Raw genomic sequence first — 15,843 nt, forward strand, 5'->3', positions numbered from 1 at the left:
GGAGACCGCTTTGCAGAACACCTCCGCTCAGTTCGCAACAAACAACTGCACCTCCCAGTCGCAAACCATTTCCACTCCCCCTCCCATTCTCTAGATGAGATGTCCATCATGGGCCTCCTGCACTGCCACAATGATGCCACCCGAAGGTTGCAGGAACAGCAACTCATTGCGCCTGGGAACCCTGCAGCCTAACGGTATCAATGTGGACTTCACCAGTTTCAAAATCTCCCCTTTCCCTACTGCATCCCTAAACCAGCCCAGTTCGTCCCCTCCCCCCACTGCACCACACAACCAGCCCAGCTCTTGCCCCCCACCCACTGCATCCCAAAACCAGTCCAACCTGTCTCTGCCTCCCTAACCGGTTCTTCCTCTCACCCATCCCTTCCTCCCACCCCAAGCTGCACCCCCATTTACCTACTAACCTTATCCCACCTCCTTGACCTGTCTGTCTTCCCTGGACTGACCTATCCCCTCCCTACCTCCCCACCTATACTCTCTCCACCTATCTTCTTTACTCTCCATCTTCGGTCCGCCTCCCCCTCTCTCCTTATTTATTCCAGTTCCCTCTCCCCATCCCCCTCTCCGATGAAGGGTCTAGGCCCGAAACGTCAGCTTTTGTGCTCCTGAGATGCTGCTTGGCCTGCTGTGTTCATCCAGCCTCACATTTTATTATATTGCATTGCTAATTATTTTGTTTTATTTTATATTAAAGACAAGCAATATAATTAAAACCTTTCCTTTCAGGCAACAATCTTGTGTGATCTAATTGTCCTGTACTTCTTAAAGAAAAGCAAATATTACAAAGAAAAGAAGTACAAGTTTGTTGACGACTATGAATTGGTAAGGCAAAATATTGTTCATCTTGCCAGCTGATGCGAGTTTTCCATCCTCATGCAGTTTCTTTTTATTGCTAATGAATGAGTATTAAAATATCATTTGTCATGATCAATTCAAATTATTTAACAGTTCAAGACACTTACCTTTTGTTATTGCCAACAAAGCTATGCGATGGATAAAAACAGAATCATCACTGGTGGACTAAGTTTTGTAATCTCTGCATAATGAACAGCTGAAGGGATTTTGTCTAATTAAATATTCAAAATACACCTTAATTGTTTTCTTTGCCATGAAATGTAAAACTATAACCCTAAGGAATAAAGACATTTGAATATTATTGTAGAAAGCAAAGGAATTATACTTAATACACTATTTAAAAACAAGTGTTCTTATATACACAGTCACATTTTCAGCAAAATCTGTGTCAAATGTATAATGGAGAATTTTTGGAAAAGTATAATATTCCTGAATTACAGTACTAGGATTGCAAAATTACATGAAACAAAATCTGTGGAAATGAATAATGCCTTTATTTCATGTTAAAAGGGGATTGAATCAGAAGATTAAAGGAACCATATGGAACTCTGGAAACAAACTGACTTCTGTCCTGTGAATCTGAAGTCACAAGACTGATTTTCCACCTTGGCACTTGACTGACAGGTCCATCATAAAACTATAAATAAATATTAATGAGTTTTACCTGAGAGCTTGATCAGTAACTTGAAAGGGGACTCAATTGTTTTTAAAATGATTAAAGACTAAACCTATTGAACGTGACTATTTTTGTTATGATTGACGTAATGTGGAACAACATGAACCATCAAGGTGTAGATAACTGAGGGTTTTGCTTACTAACACCCTGGAAGTAATACTGGGTATTGGGAATGGACTGGTGCTCTGGTAGCACTAAGGAAATTGAAGAGAGAACAGAAGAAGGAATAGCGGAATGGGATAGTGAAAAACTTGGAGATCAGTTCATGGAGTGCTCTTGTGTCTTCTCCTCAAAACTCTGTAGCTTTGCTCCAACTGTTAAAGGAGGCTGGCAAACCCAGTCAACCACATTAAAACAACAAAGGTTAAAATCTGTGGTTCCTTGTCTCATTTAAAATAACTATAACTTTCAAGTGTGCTGGATACTCTTGCCCTCACACAATTTCACTTTCCAATATACTAAGCCTAAGTAAATCCTTCACCTGCACAAAACTCTGCCTGTGCTGAGACCCATATTAAAACTTCCCCATTATGGTAAGATTTTAAATAAACAGCAATCTGAACAAATGTTGTAATTTTTATAGTCTCAAAAAAAAGGGAAACTTAGCCAATTTCTGACTGGATACCCAAATGTATAATTAGATTCATTACAGCACTAAATGAGGTCATTTAGTCTGTGTTGGAACAGCACAGCAAACAGAACACTGGAAATCCAACTAGATACACACACTTGCTCTCTTGCAGTAATCTTACACATTTATCTTTAAGTGCTTCACATGTCACTTTTGCTAATTGCCTCAAATCTCTGCTTTTTGTCAAAGGGAAGGTTTCTCTTCATCTAGTGTGTCTGGAAACCTTGAATTTTCAGAAAGCTGGAAAAAAAAGAGGGGACAAAGCACAGTAAACAGGTGAAAAGCCAGATTTCGCTCTGTTTCGAACTGACAATGATAGCAGCAATGAGGCCACGAAACCTGTGTGGCAGAACCTATTATTGAAGTAGCAAATTTATCGGAACTAGTTATGGAGAGCCAATAGAAGGTCTTGTAGAAGCACACAGATGAAGTAGGAACACCAGTGATTGGTAATCCTAAAGTGATTTGTCTGTCAAATATCCCCTTTAAAATAAATCTAGACACAACTTCTGTTCAGTAGGGTCCCATTTTAGAGATCATGCATTACCACCCAATTATATTTCCTGAACACAAACTAATTACACACCTCAGCAAGATTTTTGATTCATAATTCAAAAATGTTAAAAAATAAACTTAGTTAGCTAAGTATTGAAGTCAACTGTAACAAACTTCCCAGCAGATCTTGTACCTCCTAAGGTCAACATCAACATCAACATTTTCACCTAATACAAACAGGTTAAAACTGTTGGAACAAGACTGATAAAAATTGATATTCGGATAATCTTGAAAAATAATTTCCACTGATGGAGAGAGATTCAGGGCGAATATATAGGAGCAGGACTAATGCTTGTGTGGATTGGTAATGAAAGAATGGCTTCTGTGATGTAATTTCTATATTAATGAACATATTTGACAGAGGCAAAAACAAAGTGTTGGAGAAACTCAGCTGGTCTGGCAGCATCTTTGGAGAGGAAGACAGTGTTTCAAGACCAATAACTCTTGTGAGCTTTACAGAGGATTAACTAAAATGCCAACAGTCTGTCCTACAAGTTTGCAACAGATGCTAGTGGAGGGTGTAAATTAGTTTTGAATAAATTGTACCAAATCAAACACATGAACTTAATAAATGCTTTATTGAAATCTCACAGTTTAATATAGATTATAAATAAGTTTTATGATTGCCTTCTGTAAAATCATAAATCAATAAAATCAACACAACCTACTTACCAAGCATTTTTATAAGCAGCCATTACATTACATAATCAATCACACTTGATTTTTTACAAATGTCACTTTACTACATGATCTACAATAAAAAGTTGGATGTTTTTCAACAGATACAGTAATGGCTGTATTTCAAGACATGACATAATATTTGTAATTAATTTATATATTTTACCTATTCATAAAAAACTTTTGGTTATGAAATAACGATGAAAGTTCACCATGATACAGCAGAAGTGCTCGAAAGTCATTTAAGGAGCATCTAAGTATGCAAGGCTATAACTGATAATTTAATATAATTACTATTTCCAGAAGTATATAACAAAGAATGTTTGGCCACTGTATAAAACTTAAGCACAAGAATCAGTTTTATTAAATGCACAAATTATATTTGGCAATATTTCTGAAACAAATTGCCATGTAGCATAATTGCAACTTGTAGTCGACCACTGAAAAATTATCAATGACAAAAGAATGAAAGGCCACTATGTCCTTCAATTTTAAAGTGTGACATCAATTCACAATAATAGTGCCTTGAACATAGTTAAACATACAAAGGCGCTTCACAGAAATAGTCATACACAAATTGACATCTCAGCTAAAGATGGTTTTAGGATTGAATGACTGAAAGTTTGTGCAGAGAGGTAGGTTTTGAGAAGCATCTTAAAGTAGACAAGGTGTTACCCAGAGTAAAGCAGATAACAATCATGGCTTTTCTACATTAGAAATTCATATTTCTCATTCTTGAATGAGGAGATAATTAAGAGCAAATTTTCCATATAAATGTAATATAGAACTGCATTAAAATCACATGACTGTTCACAAGAAACCATCATTTTTATTCCTCTATACACATTTACAAATAAAAACCATTTCCACAAAAGCTCATTATTCTGTGTTCTACCATTGAAAACATTTGCCCTTTTCAAAGCATTCCATTGATTAAATGATTCACGTTGCATATTAGTGAATTGGTACCACCTAGATTAAAAGAAAGTACTGTGGGATTTTTTTGCACTTGTAATCATATCTTCAACTTCTATGAAAAGGGTTTTGCTTTGGTCATGAAAATCAATATGGGAGGCCATTCCCATAAAAATGGAGTAATTTTGTTTAAAACTCTGGACAAGATAGTACTATGATAAAATCTTGTACACTGGTTAATATACAGTATCAAATGCAGTAAATATGCAATCCAGATCATCTAAAGGTCTAGCATGTCTATGAAGAAAATTTGATTTACAGCAATTATGAATATGGATATAGATCAAAATATTGAAATGTCTCCACTATATTCAATGCAATACATTTTACAAAGTATTTTAAGAGTTACATCAATATAAACTAACCTCAAATACCATGCAAGATAATGTATATAAACAAAGTGTAAGGTAATTTTTTTTAATGTTGCAACAGTTCAGCCAAATTGGTATAACTTGTAATTAGAGTTGAGAAAGATTAAATGTAGATCAGAATATTGAGCCATTATTGTAAACATTCTATAATGATATTGTGGCAGTCAGTTTAAGTACCTATACTTCCTCCATTTTGAGAAATTCTGGGTCCCACAACACCTGTAGGAAACATGCACAACTACCTCAACTAAATGCAGCCGAAGTATCTTAAGAAAGCAAGTTACTTTGTACAAAGATTTAAAACATTAAAAACCAGTTGAACAGCTGTACCCATAAATTGACTATTTCCATGCTTAAATGTTCAATTACTTGTGTTTGAGGCAATGAAACATTTCAAAGCATTTTCATGCAAAACCACAAAGAACATTACAACCCGTGATTTGACAGCTGTTGATAACTTATACCTCAGGAAGTTCTCTTCTAATGCATTAATCTGGCCTCTTGACACATCTGTCATTCCCTGGCAACTGATGCATTTTTGTTGGAGAACCCAATAAGCATGCACAATGTCTTTTACTGCATTTTAACTTCATGACAGAACCACATCTTCTTCTACTTCTGGCAGATCAGGACCCTTCAGACTATCCCCACTGCCTTGTTTCCTGTCAAAAGAAAATACACACATCATATCCCAACTATATATTTTTAAAAAAGTGAAATCTGGCATTTTATTGCGGTTCTGCCCATGATTTGTAATTTTTTGGCTACAAAGGGAGGAATACAAGTGTGGGAATGGAATTATGTACTCTACATTTATTAGGCCATATTTAAAACATCCCCAGCTTGGGTAAACTGCCAAATACTACCTTAGTTTCTGAACATCCTTCCTACCAAACACATCTGAGACCAATTAATAATTTAATGCCATTTTTCACAAAATTACCAGGCATTCTTGAGTTATGCAAACATCATGCACATCCAAATATACAACCTATATATCTGGTTTAGAATTACACAGTTTTATGCATTCTTTGCAAGATACCTCTCAAACTATTACTTACATTTATGGACTGTCTTTAACAAACAAATCAACTCAACTCACCATGTAGGAGCATTAGTGGAAAGAAAATGTAACAGGAGATCAAAAGTTTGGTTAAAATGACAAGATTTCAAAGAAGTGATGTCAAGAGAAAGAGCAGAAATGGTTGGGAAAGGGTATTTCAGAGCAGAACACACATTATTTGTGGAGTGAAGGGAATCAAGGCTCTGGAAGAAGCATAATGAAGACTGCAGACTGAATTAGGTTGCACAGTTAGTGAGGAATGTGGCCATAGATAGATTTGAACATAAAATGAAGTTTTCAAAATTGTAACTTGACAGGTTGGGATTTGGAGAGTGTGTTAGGGCACAACAGGAGAACTGTAGATGAAGATTATGGAAGGTGGTGGGTAGTCCAGAAAAGCACTGGAATCTTTGAGGTGAATGTAATAAAGGCATGAATGAGGGTTTCAACAGCTGTTGGGTTGAAGCAGAAGTGGAGTCAGATGATGTTTCAGAGTTAGGACAAGATGGTCTTAGTAATGTTAATGATAATTGCTTTTGTGTTAACGCAGAAACCCTGGAGGCATTACATGTTTTAAAGTAAAAAGAAATTTCAACTCAACGCAAAAACAAAAATATTCTTCTCCCAAATAATTTAATACCTCTGCTGCTTGGAAACAATGAAAGCCACATCAGACAGCACGAACTGCAGATGCTGGAGTCAGAGATAGCAAAGTGTGGCGCTGGAGGAACACAACAGGCCAGGCAGCAGAGGAAAAGGAACGCTGACATTTCGGGTTGGGACTCTTCCTCTTTTCTGAAGAAGGATCCTGACCTGAAACTTCAGCTTTCTTGTTCCTCTAATGCTGCCTGGCCTGCTGTGTTCCTCCAGCGCCACACTTTGGTATCTTTGAAAGCCACAAGCAATGTGCAGTCATCATAATAATAATTACAAGTACATTCTGGGATCAGCCCACAGTAGAACTGTAACTACATATAGTATGGTCTCTGTAAAGTGTTCCATGATGACATTTTTCTCAGATATAGTGAGTAAATAAGAAAAAAATGTATTAAAACAAAAGGAGACCTTTTCCAATCAATTCACTAAATAAAAATTACTAAAATCTGTGTTTATTGTATTTTGATTCTACCAATTTGACTTAACAAATTCTAAATTTGCTTCTTTTAAGTTTAGATTTTAGATGGTACAAGATTCAAGGAGGCTATTCCACTCATTTTAATTTAATTCAATCAAACATAATGACCTTGTAGTCACAGCCATTCGTCTTTATTTTCTCGGTTCGCCTATCTAATCTATTATTGAATGTTAACCAAATTTGTCTCAACGACTAACTCTGGGACTCTGGAAGAACCTCAAAACCCTGTGTAAAGTACTTTCCCCTTGATCTAGCACTCGATTTAGCTCTTCTGTACTCCTAAAAGAGTGTGGGATGATAGATTTAAGATGACGACTTGATTACAACACCAACTTCATGAAAACACTGATCACCAATTTTATCCATGAATGATTTTAAAATCAAAATGTTATTTTTTTAAAAATTGGGCAAATGCAAACTACATGCTTGATGCTATAATATTGATGTAGATTGTCCAAAATATACCAAATTTAAGAAGACCATCTGTATTCCTTAGTGAAATGTTAAAATCTCAGTTGGTTTACCTAAAACATGGCTCAGGTCACTCAATAGCAGGTGGTTACAGAAGTCTAATTTATAGCTCCATCTCTTCACACAATTTCTATAGACTTTTTTTTAAAAAAGTAATAGTAGCACAGCATCTCCAGAGATAACAAAACAATCCCTGTTATGTAACAGAATGCATTTTACAGTATATACAGAAATTTAATTACATTTCATGCAATGTTTGAGTTTGCCAGTAACTAAACATGGAAATACAGATTTGTAAGTACTTAAGTTCAAAGGCTCCTATCTGAAGTAGGGACATTATGCAGACATTAAGATAATAATACAAAACAAAATGAGACATACATGAGTTTTGGAAACTGATTTATAATTTCTAACCATGTATAAAAAAGACAGATAATCAAACATCACAAATATGTCAGGCATTCAACTGATTTCTGTAGCTTGTCTGGTGTTTTCCACCACTTTCTGTATTTCTTCATTCCATTTAGTATTTCCCTTTAAAATTATTTATGCAATGGACACTCGTGTTACCTGGAAAGCTAACTATTCTAGGTGTTGACATTATCACAAAATAGTGCTAAATGCATTTAACTTCTATGATTACCTGTCAAAACACCCAATGACCACTTATTGCTAAGTTATTGCAGCACTTGAATGTGAACGTTGACAAAGGACTTTAAGAATTTTAGTTTAAGTATCCTTTCCATGCACTCTATTCCTTTCTATATACTAACATTTGTAAAGACCGTTGAAATACAGAGCAAAAGTAACCAGACAATACCTCATTAAAGTTCTAAATATCAAACAGTATGACATCATGAATTGGTGCTCCAATTTGCTGTGTCTGGAATGGAGGAACTACATTCAAGAAGTGAGCCTCAGTATCAATTGGGTGACAAGGAATTCCCAAGTGGAGTCTTTGCTTATCAAGAGCAAAAGGGGACAGATGGCAAATGAATCACTGACCTATTCTTACACCTCATTACTAGTCATGTTGAAAAAGGTTGAGAACAAGCAACTCGAGCTGGCTGTGCATGCACAGAAAATGGGACACTGTTTAAGGGCATTTTCAAAGCGCACCATATCCAGTATGGACATATAAAAAGGTACTTGTTACATGATATAACATTTATTTACCAAAAACTACCGTACTTTGTTACAGGTAGTGTTATTCAAATATCAATTACAGACCTTAAACAATTACCTGTGCAGCTGACTTGAAAATAGATTTGCAAGAATAGAATGAAACCAATCAAATAAACAACAGAAAAAAAGTCCACACTGAAACAATGAGAAAATAAAAATAATCAAATAGAAATGGCAAGATTCTTGCACATGGCCAAAATACTGAATTTTATCTGGGAACACTGCCAGACATTAAATATATTTTAATAGTTGCAAGGCACAGTGGAGTTACAAGATCACTGGTTAATTTGGTCCATAAGCAGATTCAATTTAAAGTAACAAGTAAGATACCTCTTTTTAAGAAGTGATTACTGGCAAAGGACAAACTAGTTCATGCAAGCAGAAAGCACGATGCTACCAAATTTTTAAAGGCTGACACAGCCACTGGTATGGCATTTCTCAAAGTTCAATGCATGCTTTATTAAGCACAAGGCAAACAAAGGTCACAGTACATTATTCATCCCTAGGAATTACTGCCATAATTGCTAATGTGTGATCCATTCCAATAACGGATAAATAACACTTCTGGAAACCTAATGGTCCGAGGGAAGTGTTCAAGTGGGTGGTGGTGTGGGTTGCTCTTCAGCAAAGAAAAGTTGTTTAGCAGAAATCACCAACAAGCCCACAGTTTCAGACATTCTACACTAATCTTAGCAGAAAAACCTTGCAGATGAATGTACTTCAGGTCAATATTTAAAGAAATATCTACCATTATTCAGTAACCAAGAAAGTAAAGTAACCATGGCAAGAAAAACACTACTTGGTTTCTCATCTATCACATTACCACATGTATGATCACAATAGGAACCCAAGAGTGCAGAAAGAGGCCATTTAGGCCAATGAGTCTGCATCAACCCTCAGAAGAGTAACCAACAGAGCACGGCCTTATCGCCATAACCCTGCATTTCCCACTGATAACCCATCTAATCTGCACATTACAGACAATTTAGTATGGCCAATCCACCTAACCTGCACATCTTTGGACTGTGGAAGGAAACTGGGGTACCTGGAAGAAACCCATGCAGACATGGGGAGAACACGTAAATTCCATCCAGTCACCTAAGGCTGGAATCAAACCCAGGTCCTTGGCACTATTAGGGAGCAGTGCTAACCACTGAACCACCGTGTCACTCAAAGCAACAAAAAGATGAAAGTGCATGTCCACACAATGCACAGCAGTAAATAATTAAATCACATGCCTCAGCATGGTGTGTATAGTTCCATTTGAATTACCTAATCAGGAAAGCATATTTGCTTTATTTGGATTCCCAATTTGCCACATGTAGTTGGTGAATAATATTTTGGGTATCATTTATTTATAAGAAAATGGGAGAAGGGAACTGAATTGGGAGGCAGCAGGAATCTAAAAACTTGACTGGTAGAACAACAGAAAAGTGCAAACTCATATACTTGTTGGGATGTGTCAGGCAAAAAGCTGGTGACTACACTCAGGGTCAGGGAATTCAGGGGCACATCACGGCAAGCAGGTTCAGCCAAGACAAAAATCGACTAAAAAGAAAGAGCACATGCATTTCATGAGTAAGAAAGTGTTTAAATTTTTAATTTATGTGAACCTAATTTAGACCTGCTTTTTAAATTTCTGTAGTTGTTTAACAACAACTGAGCAGATTTATTTTCAATGATTGTAAGACAACAGTAATCTAATTAAAGACCTCATTCAGTGAGTTAGCTAAGCATTTTTTGTTGGGAACGTACTGAGGTAGCTGATTTACTGTGACGTAGCGCTTGAGTGCAACGTGTAACGGTTGCCAGCATGAGCTTTTTGGTTTATTTTGGCCCAACAAAACAACTGATTGGGGAGTAGCACTGGGGAGTATTTCTTGTCTTTCAGCCAAAAAAGTCTTTATTTAGAGACCTACACACAAACTAAAGTGCTCAGTGGAAATTCTGCAAGTGAAAGGAACAGGATTACTAGATTAATTTAATAAATAACTAATAATTAAAATACAATAGAGATGGCAGGTTGGCTGATGTACTGCAGCTGCAACATGTAGCAGCTGTTAGACAAGGTGATTGCACAGTGAATACATCTGTAGCAAGTGTTTACAGTTGCAGCAACTTTTGGATCAAGTTGAGGAACTGTAGTCCGGTAGAGGGCGTGTGACACAGTGGTAGTATACCCACATCTAAGCCAGGAGATCCAGGTTCATCCCACCTGATTCAGAGGTGTGTAATAGGGTCACTAAACAGCTTGAGTAAAAAAAGAAGAGCTGGAGTCTAAGCTAATGGGAACTGCAGATGCTGGAGAATCCAAGGTAACAAAGTGTGGAGCTGGATGTACACAGCAGGCCAAGCAGCATCTCAGGTGCACAAAAGCTGACGTTTTGGGCCTAGACCCTTCATCAGTGGGAGAAATGAGCAAACAAACCACAACACTGTTGTACAGGGAGGCACTCAAGTGGGAGGAAGAAATAGGAACATAATAGTAGGGAATAGATAACATTCTGTCCAGCTAATGTTCTGAGTTTGTGCTGCTTGCCTGGTGCCAGGTTTAAAGGAGGTTGGGATGGGAAATGGAGGGGATGGAGTTTGTCAGGGTCTGCTGATAGCTTCTAACCATACAAAGACTAAAGTAAAAACAGACTTCCAAAATAATAATCTCAGAATTACTACCAGAGACACAGGTAAACTGGGACATAAAGTCAAGAAGTTAAATGTGTAGGTTTAAGAGTGGTGTGGCAGGAAAGGGTTTCAATTCTTAGGGCACTGGCACTAGTACCAGTACCAGGGTAGAAGGAAAGCTGTTCCACTGGGATAGGCTTCACCTGAACTTTCCTGGAACCAGTAACCTGGAAAAATGAATAACTAGGGCTGTAGAAGGGCTTTAAACTAAACTAATTTGGGAGTGGGGTGGTGGGTGGAGGAGAGATGCAAATGCTTACAAAGCAAGAGATGGCAGAATTCCAGGACAATAACTTTGATAATGATACCACATGGGACTGAAAGAAGCTGTGTATAAGCTTAAAGAAAATAGAAAATAGGATCAAAAGGGGAAAATCTGGTTTCAAAAAACAAATGGCTTTTTACTTACTTGCATGTGACAATTAGAATAAATAAACTAATGGCATAGTAAAAAGGTTAATGGGTACAATCCTATAGTCACAAAGAGATGTGGTTATAAGGAGATCAAAGCTAGGAATCAATTATTCAGAGGTATGTGATTTTTTCACAAGGAAAGGCAGGAAGGGAAGTGTGGTGATGTAGCTTTGTTAATAAGATGCCACTAGAAGGCCATCCACAAACACACAGACCTAGACCCTACATATACACTCCACTACGAAAGCAAGCCAGAAGTGAGGTAACCCAGCTCAACGGACACCACAGTTTAAACAACAAGCGGAAAAACACAACAGCGCACTTCATTGGAGGCTGCACTGAGGACGCTACCCAGCAGGGCCATGAAATGTGTGCAGAACAACGAACCAGCTCAGTAAGCCAACCAGCCACAACAGTTTCTTTCTTAGAAGTGTGTGTTTTGGATCCAACCAGGGATCAGGCTTATTTCAATCTGGTGGTGTGCATTCAGGTATGTTTAATAAATTGTCTCAGTAAAAAAATCCTCTAAGGAATAATGATTGTAACATGGTAGAATTTAGAATTCAGTTTGGAAGGGGGAAACCTGGGTCAGAGACAACTGTGCCAAATCTAGGTAAGGTTAGTTGGGCAGGAAAACAGTGGGCTGAAGTGGGCCGAGAAGGCAGTTTAGCAGAAAAGGCAGCTGAGGAACTCTGACAAATATTCCAGAAATTATTTAAGTGACTCAAAGCGAAGATGTATCTCAGAGAAAAAAAGATTCTAGACAGGGGACAATCCATCCAGGGTTAACCAAGAAATTATATAAAAGGTAAAAGAAAAAGAAACATACAACGTGGCAAAACTCTGATAAATCAGAGGATTAGATAAGTTTTAAAAGCCAACAAAAGATGACCAAGAGGGACAATATTTTTTGACAGCAAACTAACAAGTAATATAAACAATGCGACAAGCAAGACAAGACACCAACATGAAGTAAGGCCCATTAGAGAATGAGGCTTGGGGAAATAATAATGGTGAATCAAGAAATGGTGGAGTCGTCGGATAAATAATTTACTTCAGTCTTCGCAGTACAAGACATTAAGAGCATTAAACAAATATTAAATATTCAAAGGGCATAAGGGACAAGAGGAGAAGACAAGCACTAACTTTCAGTGAAAAATTGCTTAGGAAATTAATTAGGTTAAAGGCTGATATGCCCCCGGGACCTGATGGGTTGCATCCTAAGATTTGAACTGAGACAGCAAATGCATTGTAGCAATCTTCCGTGAATCCTTAGATTCTGGAAAAGTCCCAAGAATTGGATGTAACACTCATTCAAGAAGAGAGTCAAAATAACAGTAATTATAGGCAAGCTAGCTTAACACCTGTCATTTTCGAAATGAAAATGTGAAAAGTCCATTATAAAGGATGTAACAGTGGACCATTTAGAAATACATAATATGATCAAAAATGGCATCATGAAGGGAAAGTCACGCTTGACAAATTAGAGTTCTTTGAGGTAACACACAGTTGGATAGAAGGGAAGCAGTACATATATTTGAATTTCCAAAGAGGTGTTTGATAATTTACTGCACTTTAGGCTATTTAATATGATTTTGAGGGTAGTATATTAGAACAAAGAGAGGATTGGCTAACTAGTAGAGTTGTGATGAAGGAGGCATTTTCAGGATAGCAACCTGTAACTAGTGGAGTACCACAGCTATGAATGCTTGGGGCCACAATTATTTACAATTTACATTAATGTCTTGGATGAGAAAAGATGAGGAGTAAGTTTCAAGATGGCACAAATAAGTGGGAAGCCAAGTAGTGAAGATGACAGAGTCTACAGAAGCATACAAACCAGTTGAGTGAGTGTGCAAAATGGTGACACAGGGAATAAAATGAGGAAAAATATGAACTTATGCACATTGAAGGAAGAATGAAAGAACTGAAGATTGCTTAAATGGGGAAAGACTGCAGTATACTGGAGTGAAGTTGGATTTTGGATTCTAATGCATGAAACACAAAAAAGGTAGCATACACGTTCAGCCAAAGGGTGGCAAGTGGACCTTATATCAAAAGGAAATGGAGTACAAGAACAGGGAAGTCTTTCTAAAACTATATAAGGGACTAGTCAGACCACAGGTGGAATACTGTAAACAATTCTGGTCCCCTTATCTCAAGATAGATATATGGATACTGGAAGCAGTCCAGAGAAGGGTTGATTCTGGGTACAGAGAGATTGGAGAAGTTGAGTTTGAACACATTGGAGTTTACAGGAATGACAGGAGATCCTACTGAAACACAAAAATTCTTAGGGAATTTGACAGGCTGGAAGAGAAGAAAAAAAGAGGGAAAACAGTCTTGAACCAGAGGGTATAATCGCAGATTAATGGGCCATCCACTTAAGACAGATGAAGGGGAATTCTTAATTGCAGAGGATTATTGAAACTGGCCCATTCAGTATATGCAAAGTTGTGATAAACAGATTTTTGATCAGTGAGGAGATCAAGGGAATGTGGATAAGGCAAAGTGGAGTTGAAGATCATTAGATCAGTCATGCTTTTACCAAACGGTTCAATGAACCAGATGGCCTATTTCTTCTCCTCTCACATCTTACTGTTTTATGGACTTGTGCACCTCAGTTTGAAATAGATACTGCCCTTATGGTCAGGCCAGACCGGTAACAGGTGAGTAAACATGGATAAGTTGGGCAATTAGAGACAAGCAATAAGTTGTTATCTTGCAAACCACACTCATCTCATGAATTAATTAGAAGACAAAGGCTAAGGAGCTAGAATGCTTGGGTGGGCCCAGGTGGGAAGGAGGGATGGCCTGTCAGAGCAGAGACTTGTAGATTAGATTAAAAAAAACTAACTTATGATGACATTTTAAATGGACTGAACTGTTTTGCTCATTAGGTCTGTGTGAAAATCCAATTAAATCGATAATAATGGAACAGTAATGCTTGGAGACCATTTATAATCTATGATATTGGTAATATAGTCCATGAGATCAGACAGTCAGACTCCATTGTAATTTCACATGCATTTCTTACTTACTGAGGTGACCTTTTTAGATCACTTAGTCGCCATTGTAAGTTTCTGAGCTAAGTCCTGAATCAGGACACTTGGACCAGAAGTACAGCAGTTTGTGATTGGTGTACAAATTAATATGAATGCTGATTTGAATTTTGTGGTCCAAATATACACCATGTACAGACCTAAATGGGCAAAACGGATTAAAAAAACCTTGACTGAACTTATGTTAGATATTCATTATAAAAATTGCATAGACTAAATTCTGTAACATTGGAGAAGTAGGTATGTGGGTGGTGGATTAACATGTCATCTGGTATAGAAAACAACTGTTTTACATGACCATAGAAGCATGTTAGGGGTAAGTAAAATACTTCAGATTTTTGAATACATATCCTTTAATGTCCTGGGTCACACATCATGGCCATAAACACATTTCAATTAAAGCTTAATTTGCACAGAATAACTTGCAGGCTTATACACAAGCATTTTACCTTTGGCTACTCTGCAAGGAGCAGTATTTCACATTTCCTGACTTGTTTCTTCTGAAAATTATACAAGAATGAACAAGTGTTTGACAGCAAGTCCCTCAGTTCCACAAAGAATTTTTAAACTACATTTTACACATGTCTCTGAAAGTGGCAAGTGTGTCAACTTTAATAATCATGGGTATTATATTTAGGCAACACTTCTAGTTAGATTAACAAGAACTCTGGAATAAACAAGCTTCATTATTAACAGGTCTTCCTTATCTTTGGTCATTTACCACCACCTGAAAAGGAAACTACTGAGGTTTGAAAAATCCACAAAATAACCTTGTATAACTGAATATCATTGCAATAAGACATGTCGTTTAAAAAATATAAACACATTGCAGAAAAATGGCTTAAGTTATGCACAATAATTCCATTTTAATTGCATGACTGTTCTTGAGAAACAAAAACAAAAGATTTAATCAAACGTCCTTGAATCCCAATTAATTTTAACAATGAAACTAATCTTTCTGTATTACCAATTTTAAAATTGGAACCAGTGTCGCTACACAAGCAGGAACTTTGCATCTGCAGTTCCTACTGTCTCTGAATTTGCTTTAGGTTGAATGTTGTGAAGAGTGATA

General features: G+C 37.0%; 2 protein-coding genes across 5 annotated transcripts in view; one reads left to right on the top strand and one right to left on the bottom strand.

The window, feature by feature from the left end:
* Positions 1-1,919, top strand: part of p2rx4a (purinergic receptor P2X, ligand-gated ion channel, 4a) — a 55,122-nt gene extending 53,203 nt beyond the window's left edge. For both annotated transcript variants that reach the window (XM_048555817.2, XM_048555819.2), the window contains exons 11-12: positions 745-840; positions 1,384-1,919. In XM_048555817.2, coding sequence (XP_048411774.1) covers positions 745-840; positions 1,384-1,404 — 117 coding nt within the window. In that variant the 3' untranslated portion in view covers positions 1,405-1,919. The remainder of the gene's footprint in view (positions 1-744; positions 841-1,383) is intronic.
* Positions 1,920-3,294: 1,375 nt separating this feature from the next.
* Positions 3,295-15,843, bottom strand: part of LOC125463988 (calcium/calmodulin-dependent protein kinase kinase 2-like) — a 94,531-nt gene continuing 81,982 nt past the window's right edge. For 2 of the 3 annotated variants that reach the window (XM_048555864.2, XM_048555865.2), the window contains 2 exons: positions 15,221-15,271; positions 3,295-5,421 (listed from right to left, as the gene is read on the bottom strand). In XM_048555864.2, the coding sequence (XP_048411821.1) occupies positions 5,349-5,421; positions 15,221-15,271 (124 nt within the window). In that variant the 3' untranslated portion in view covers positions 3,295-5,348. The remainder of the gene's footprint in view (positions 5,422-15,220; positions 15,272-15,843) is intronic. The other variant, XM_048555866.2, reaches the window with a different exon arrangement.

Source organism: Stegostoma tigrinum, chromosome 26, assembly GCF_030684315.1.
Source record: "Stegostoma tigrinum isolate sSteTig4 chromosome 26, sSteTig4.hap1, whole genome shotgun sequence".
Lineage (NCBI taxonomy): Eukaryota > Metazoa > Chordata > Chondrichthyes > Orectolobiformes > Stegostomatidae > Stegostoma > Stegostoma tigrinum.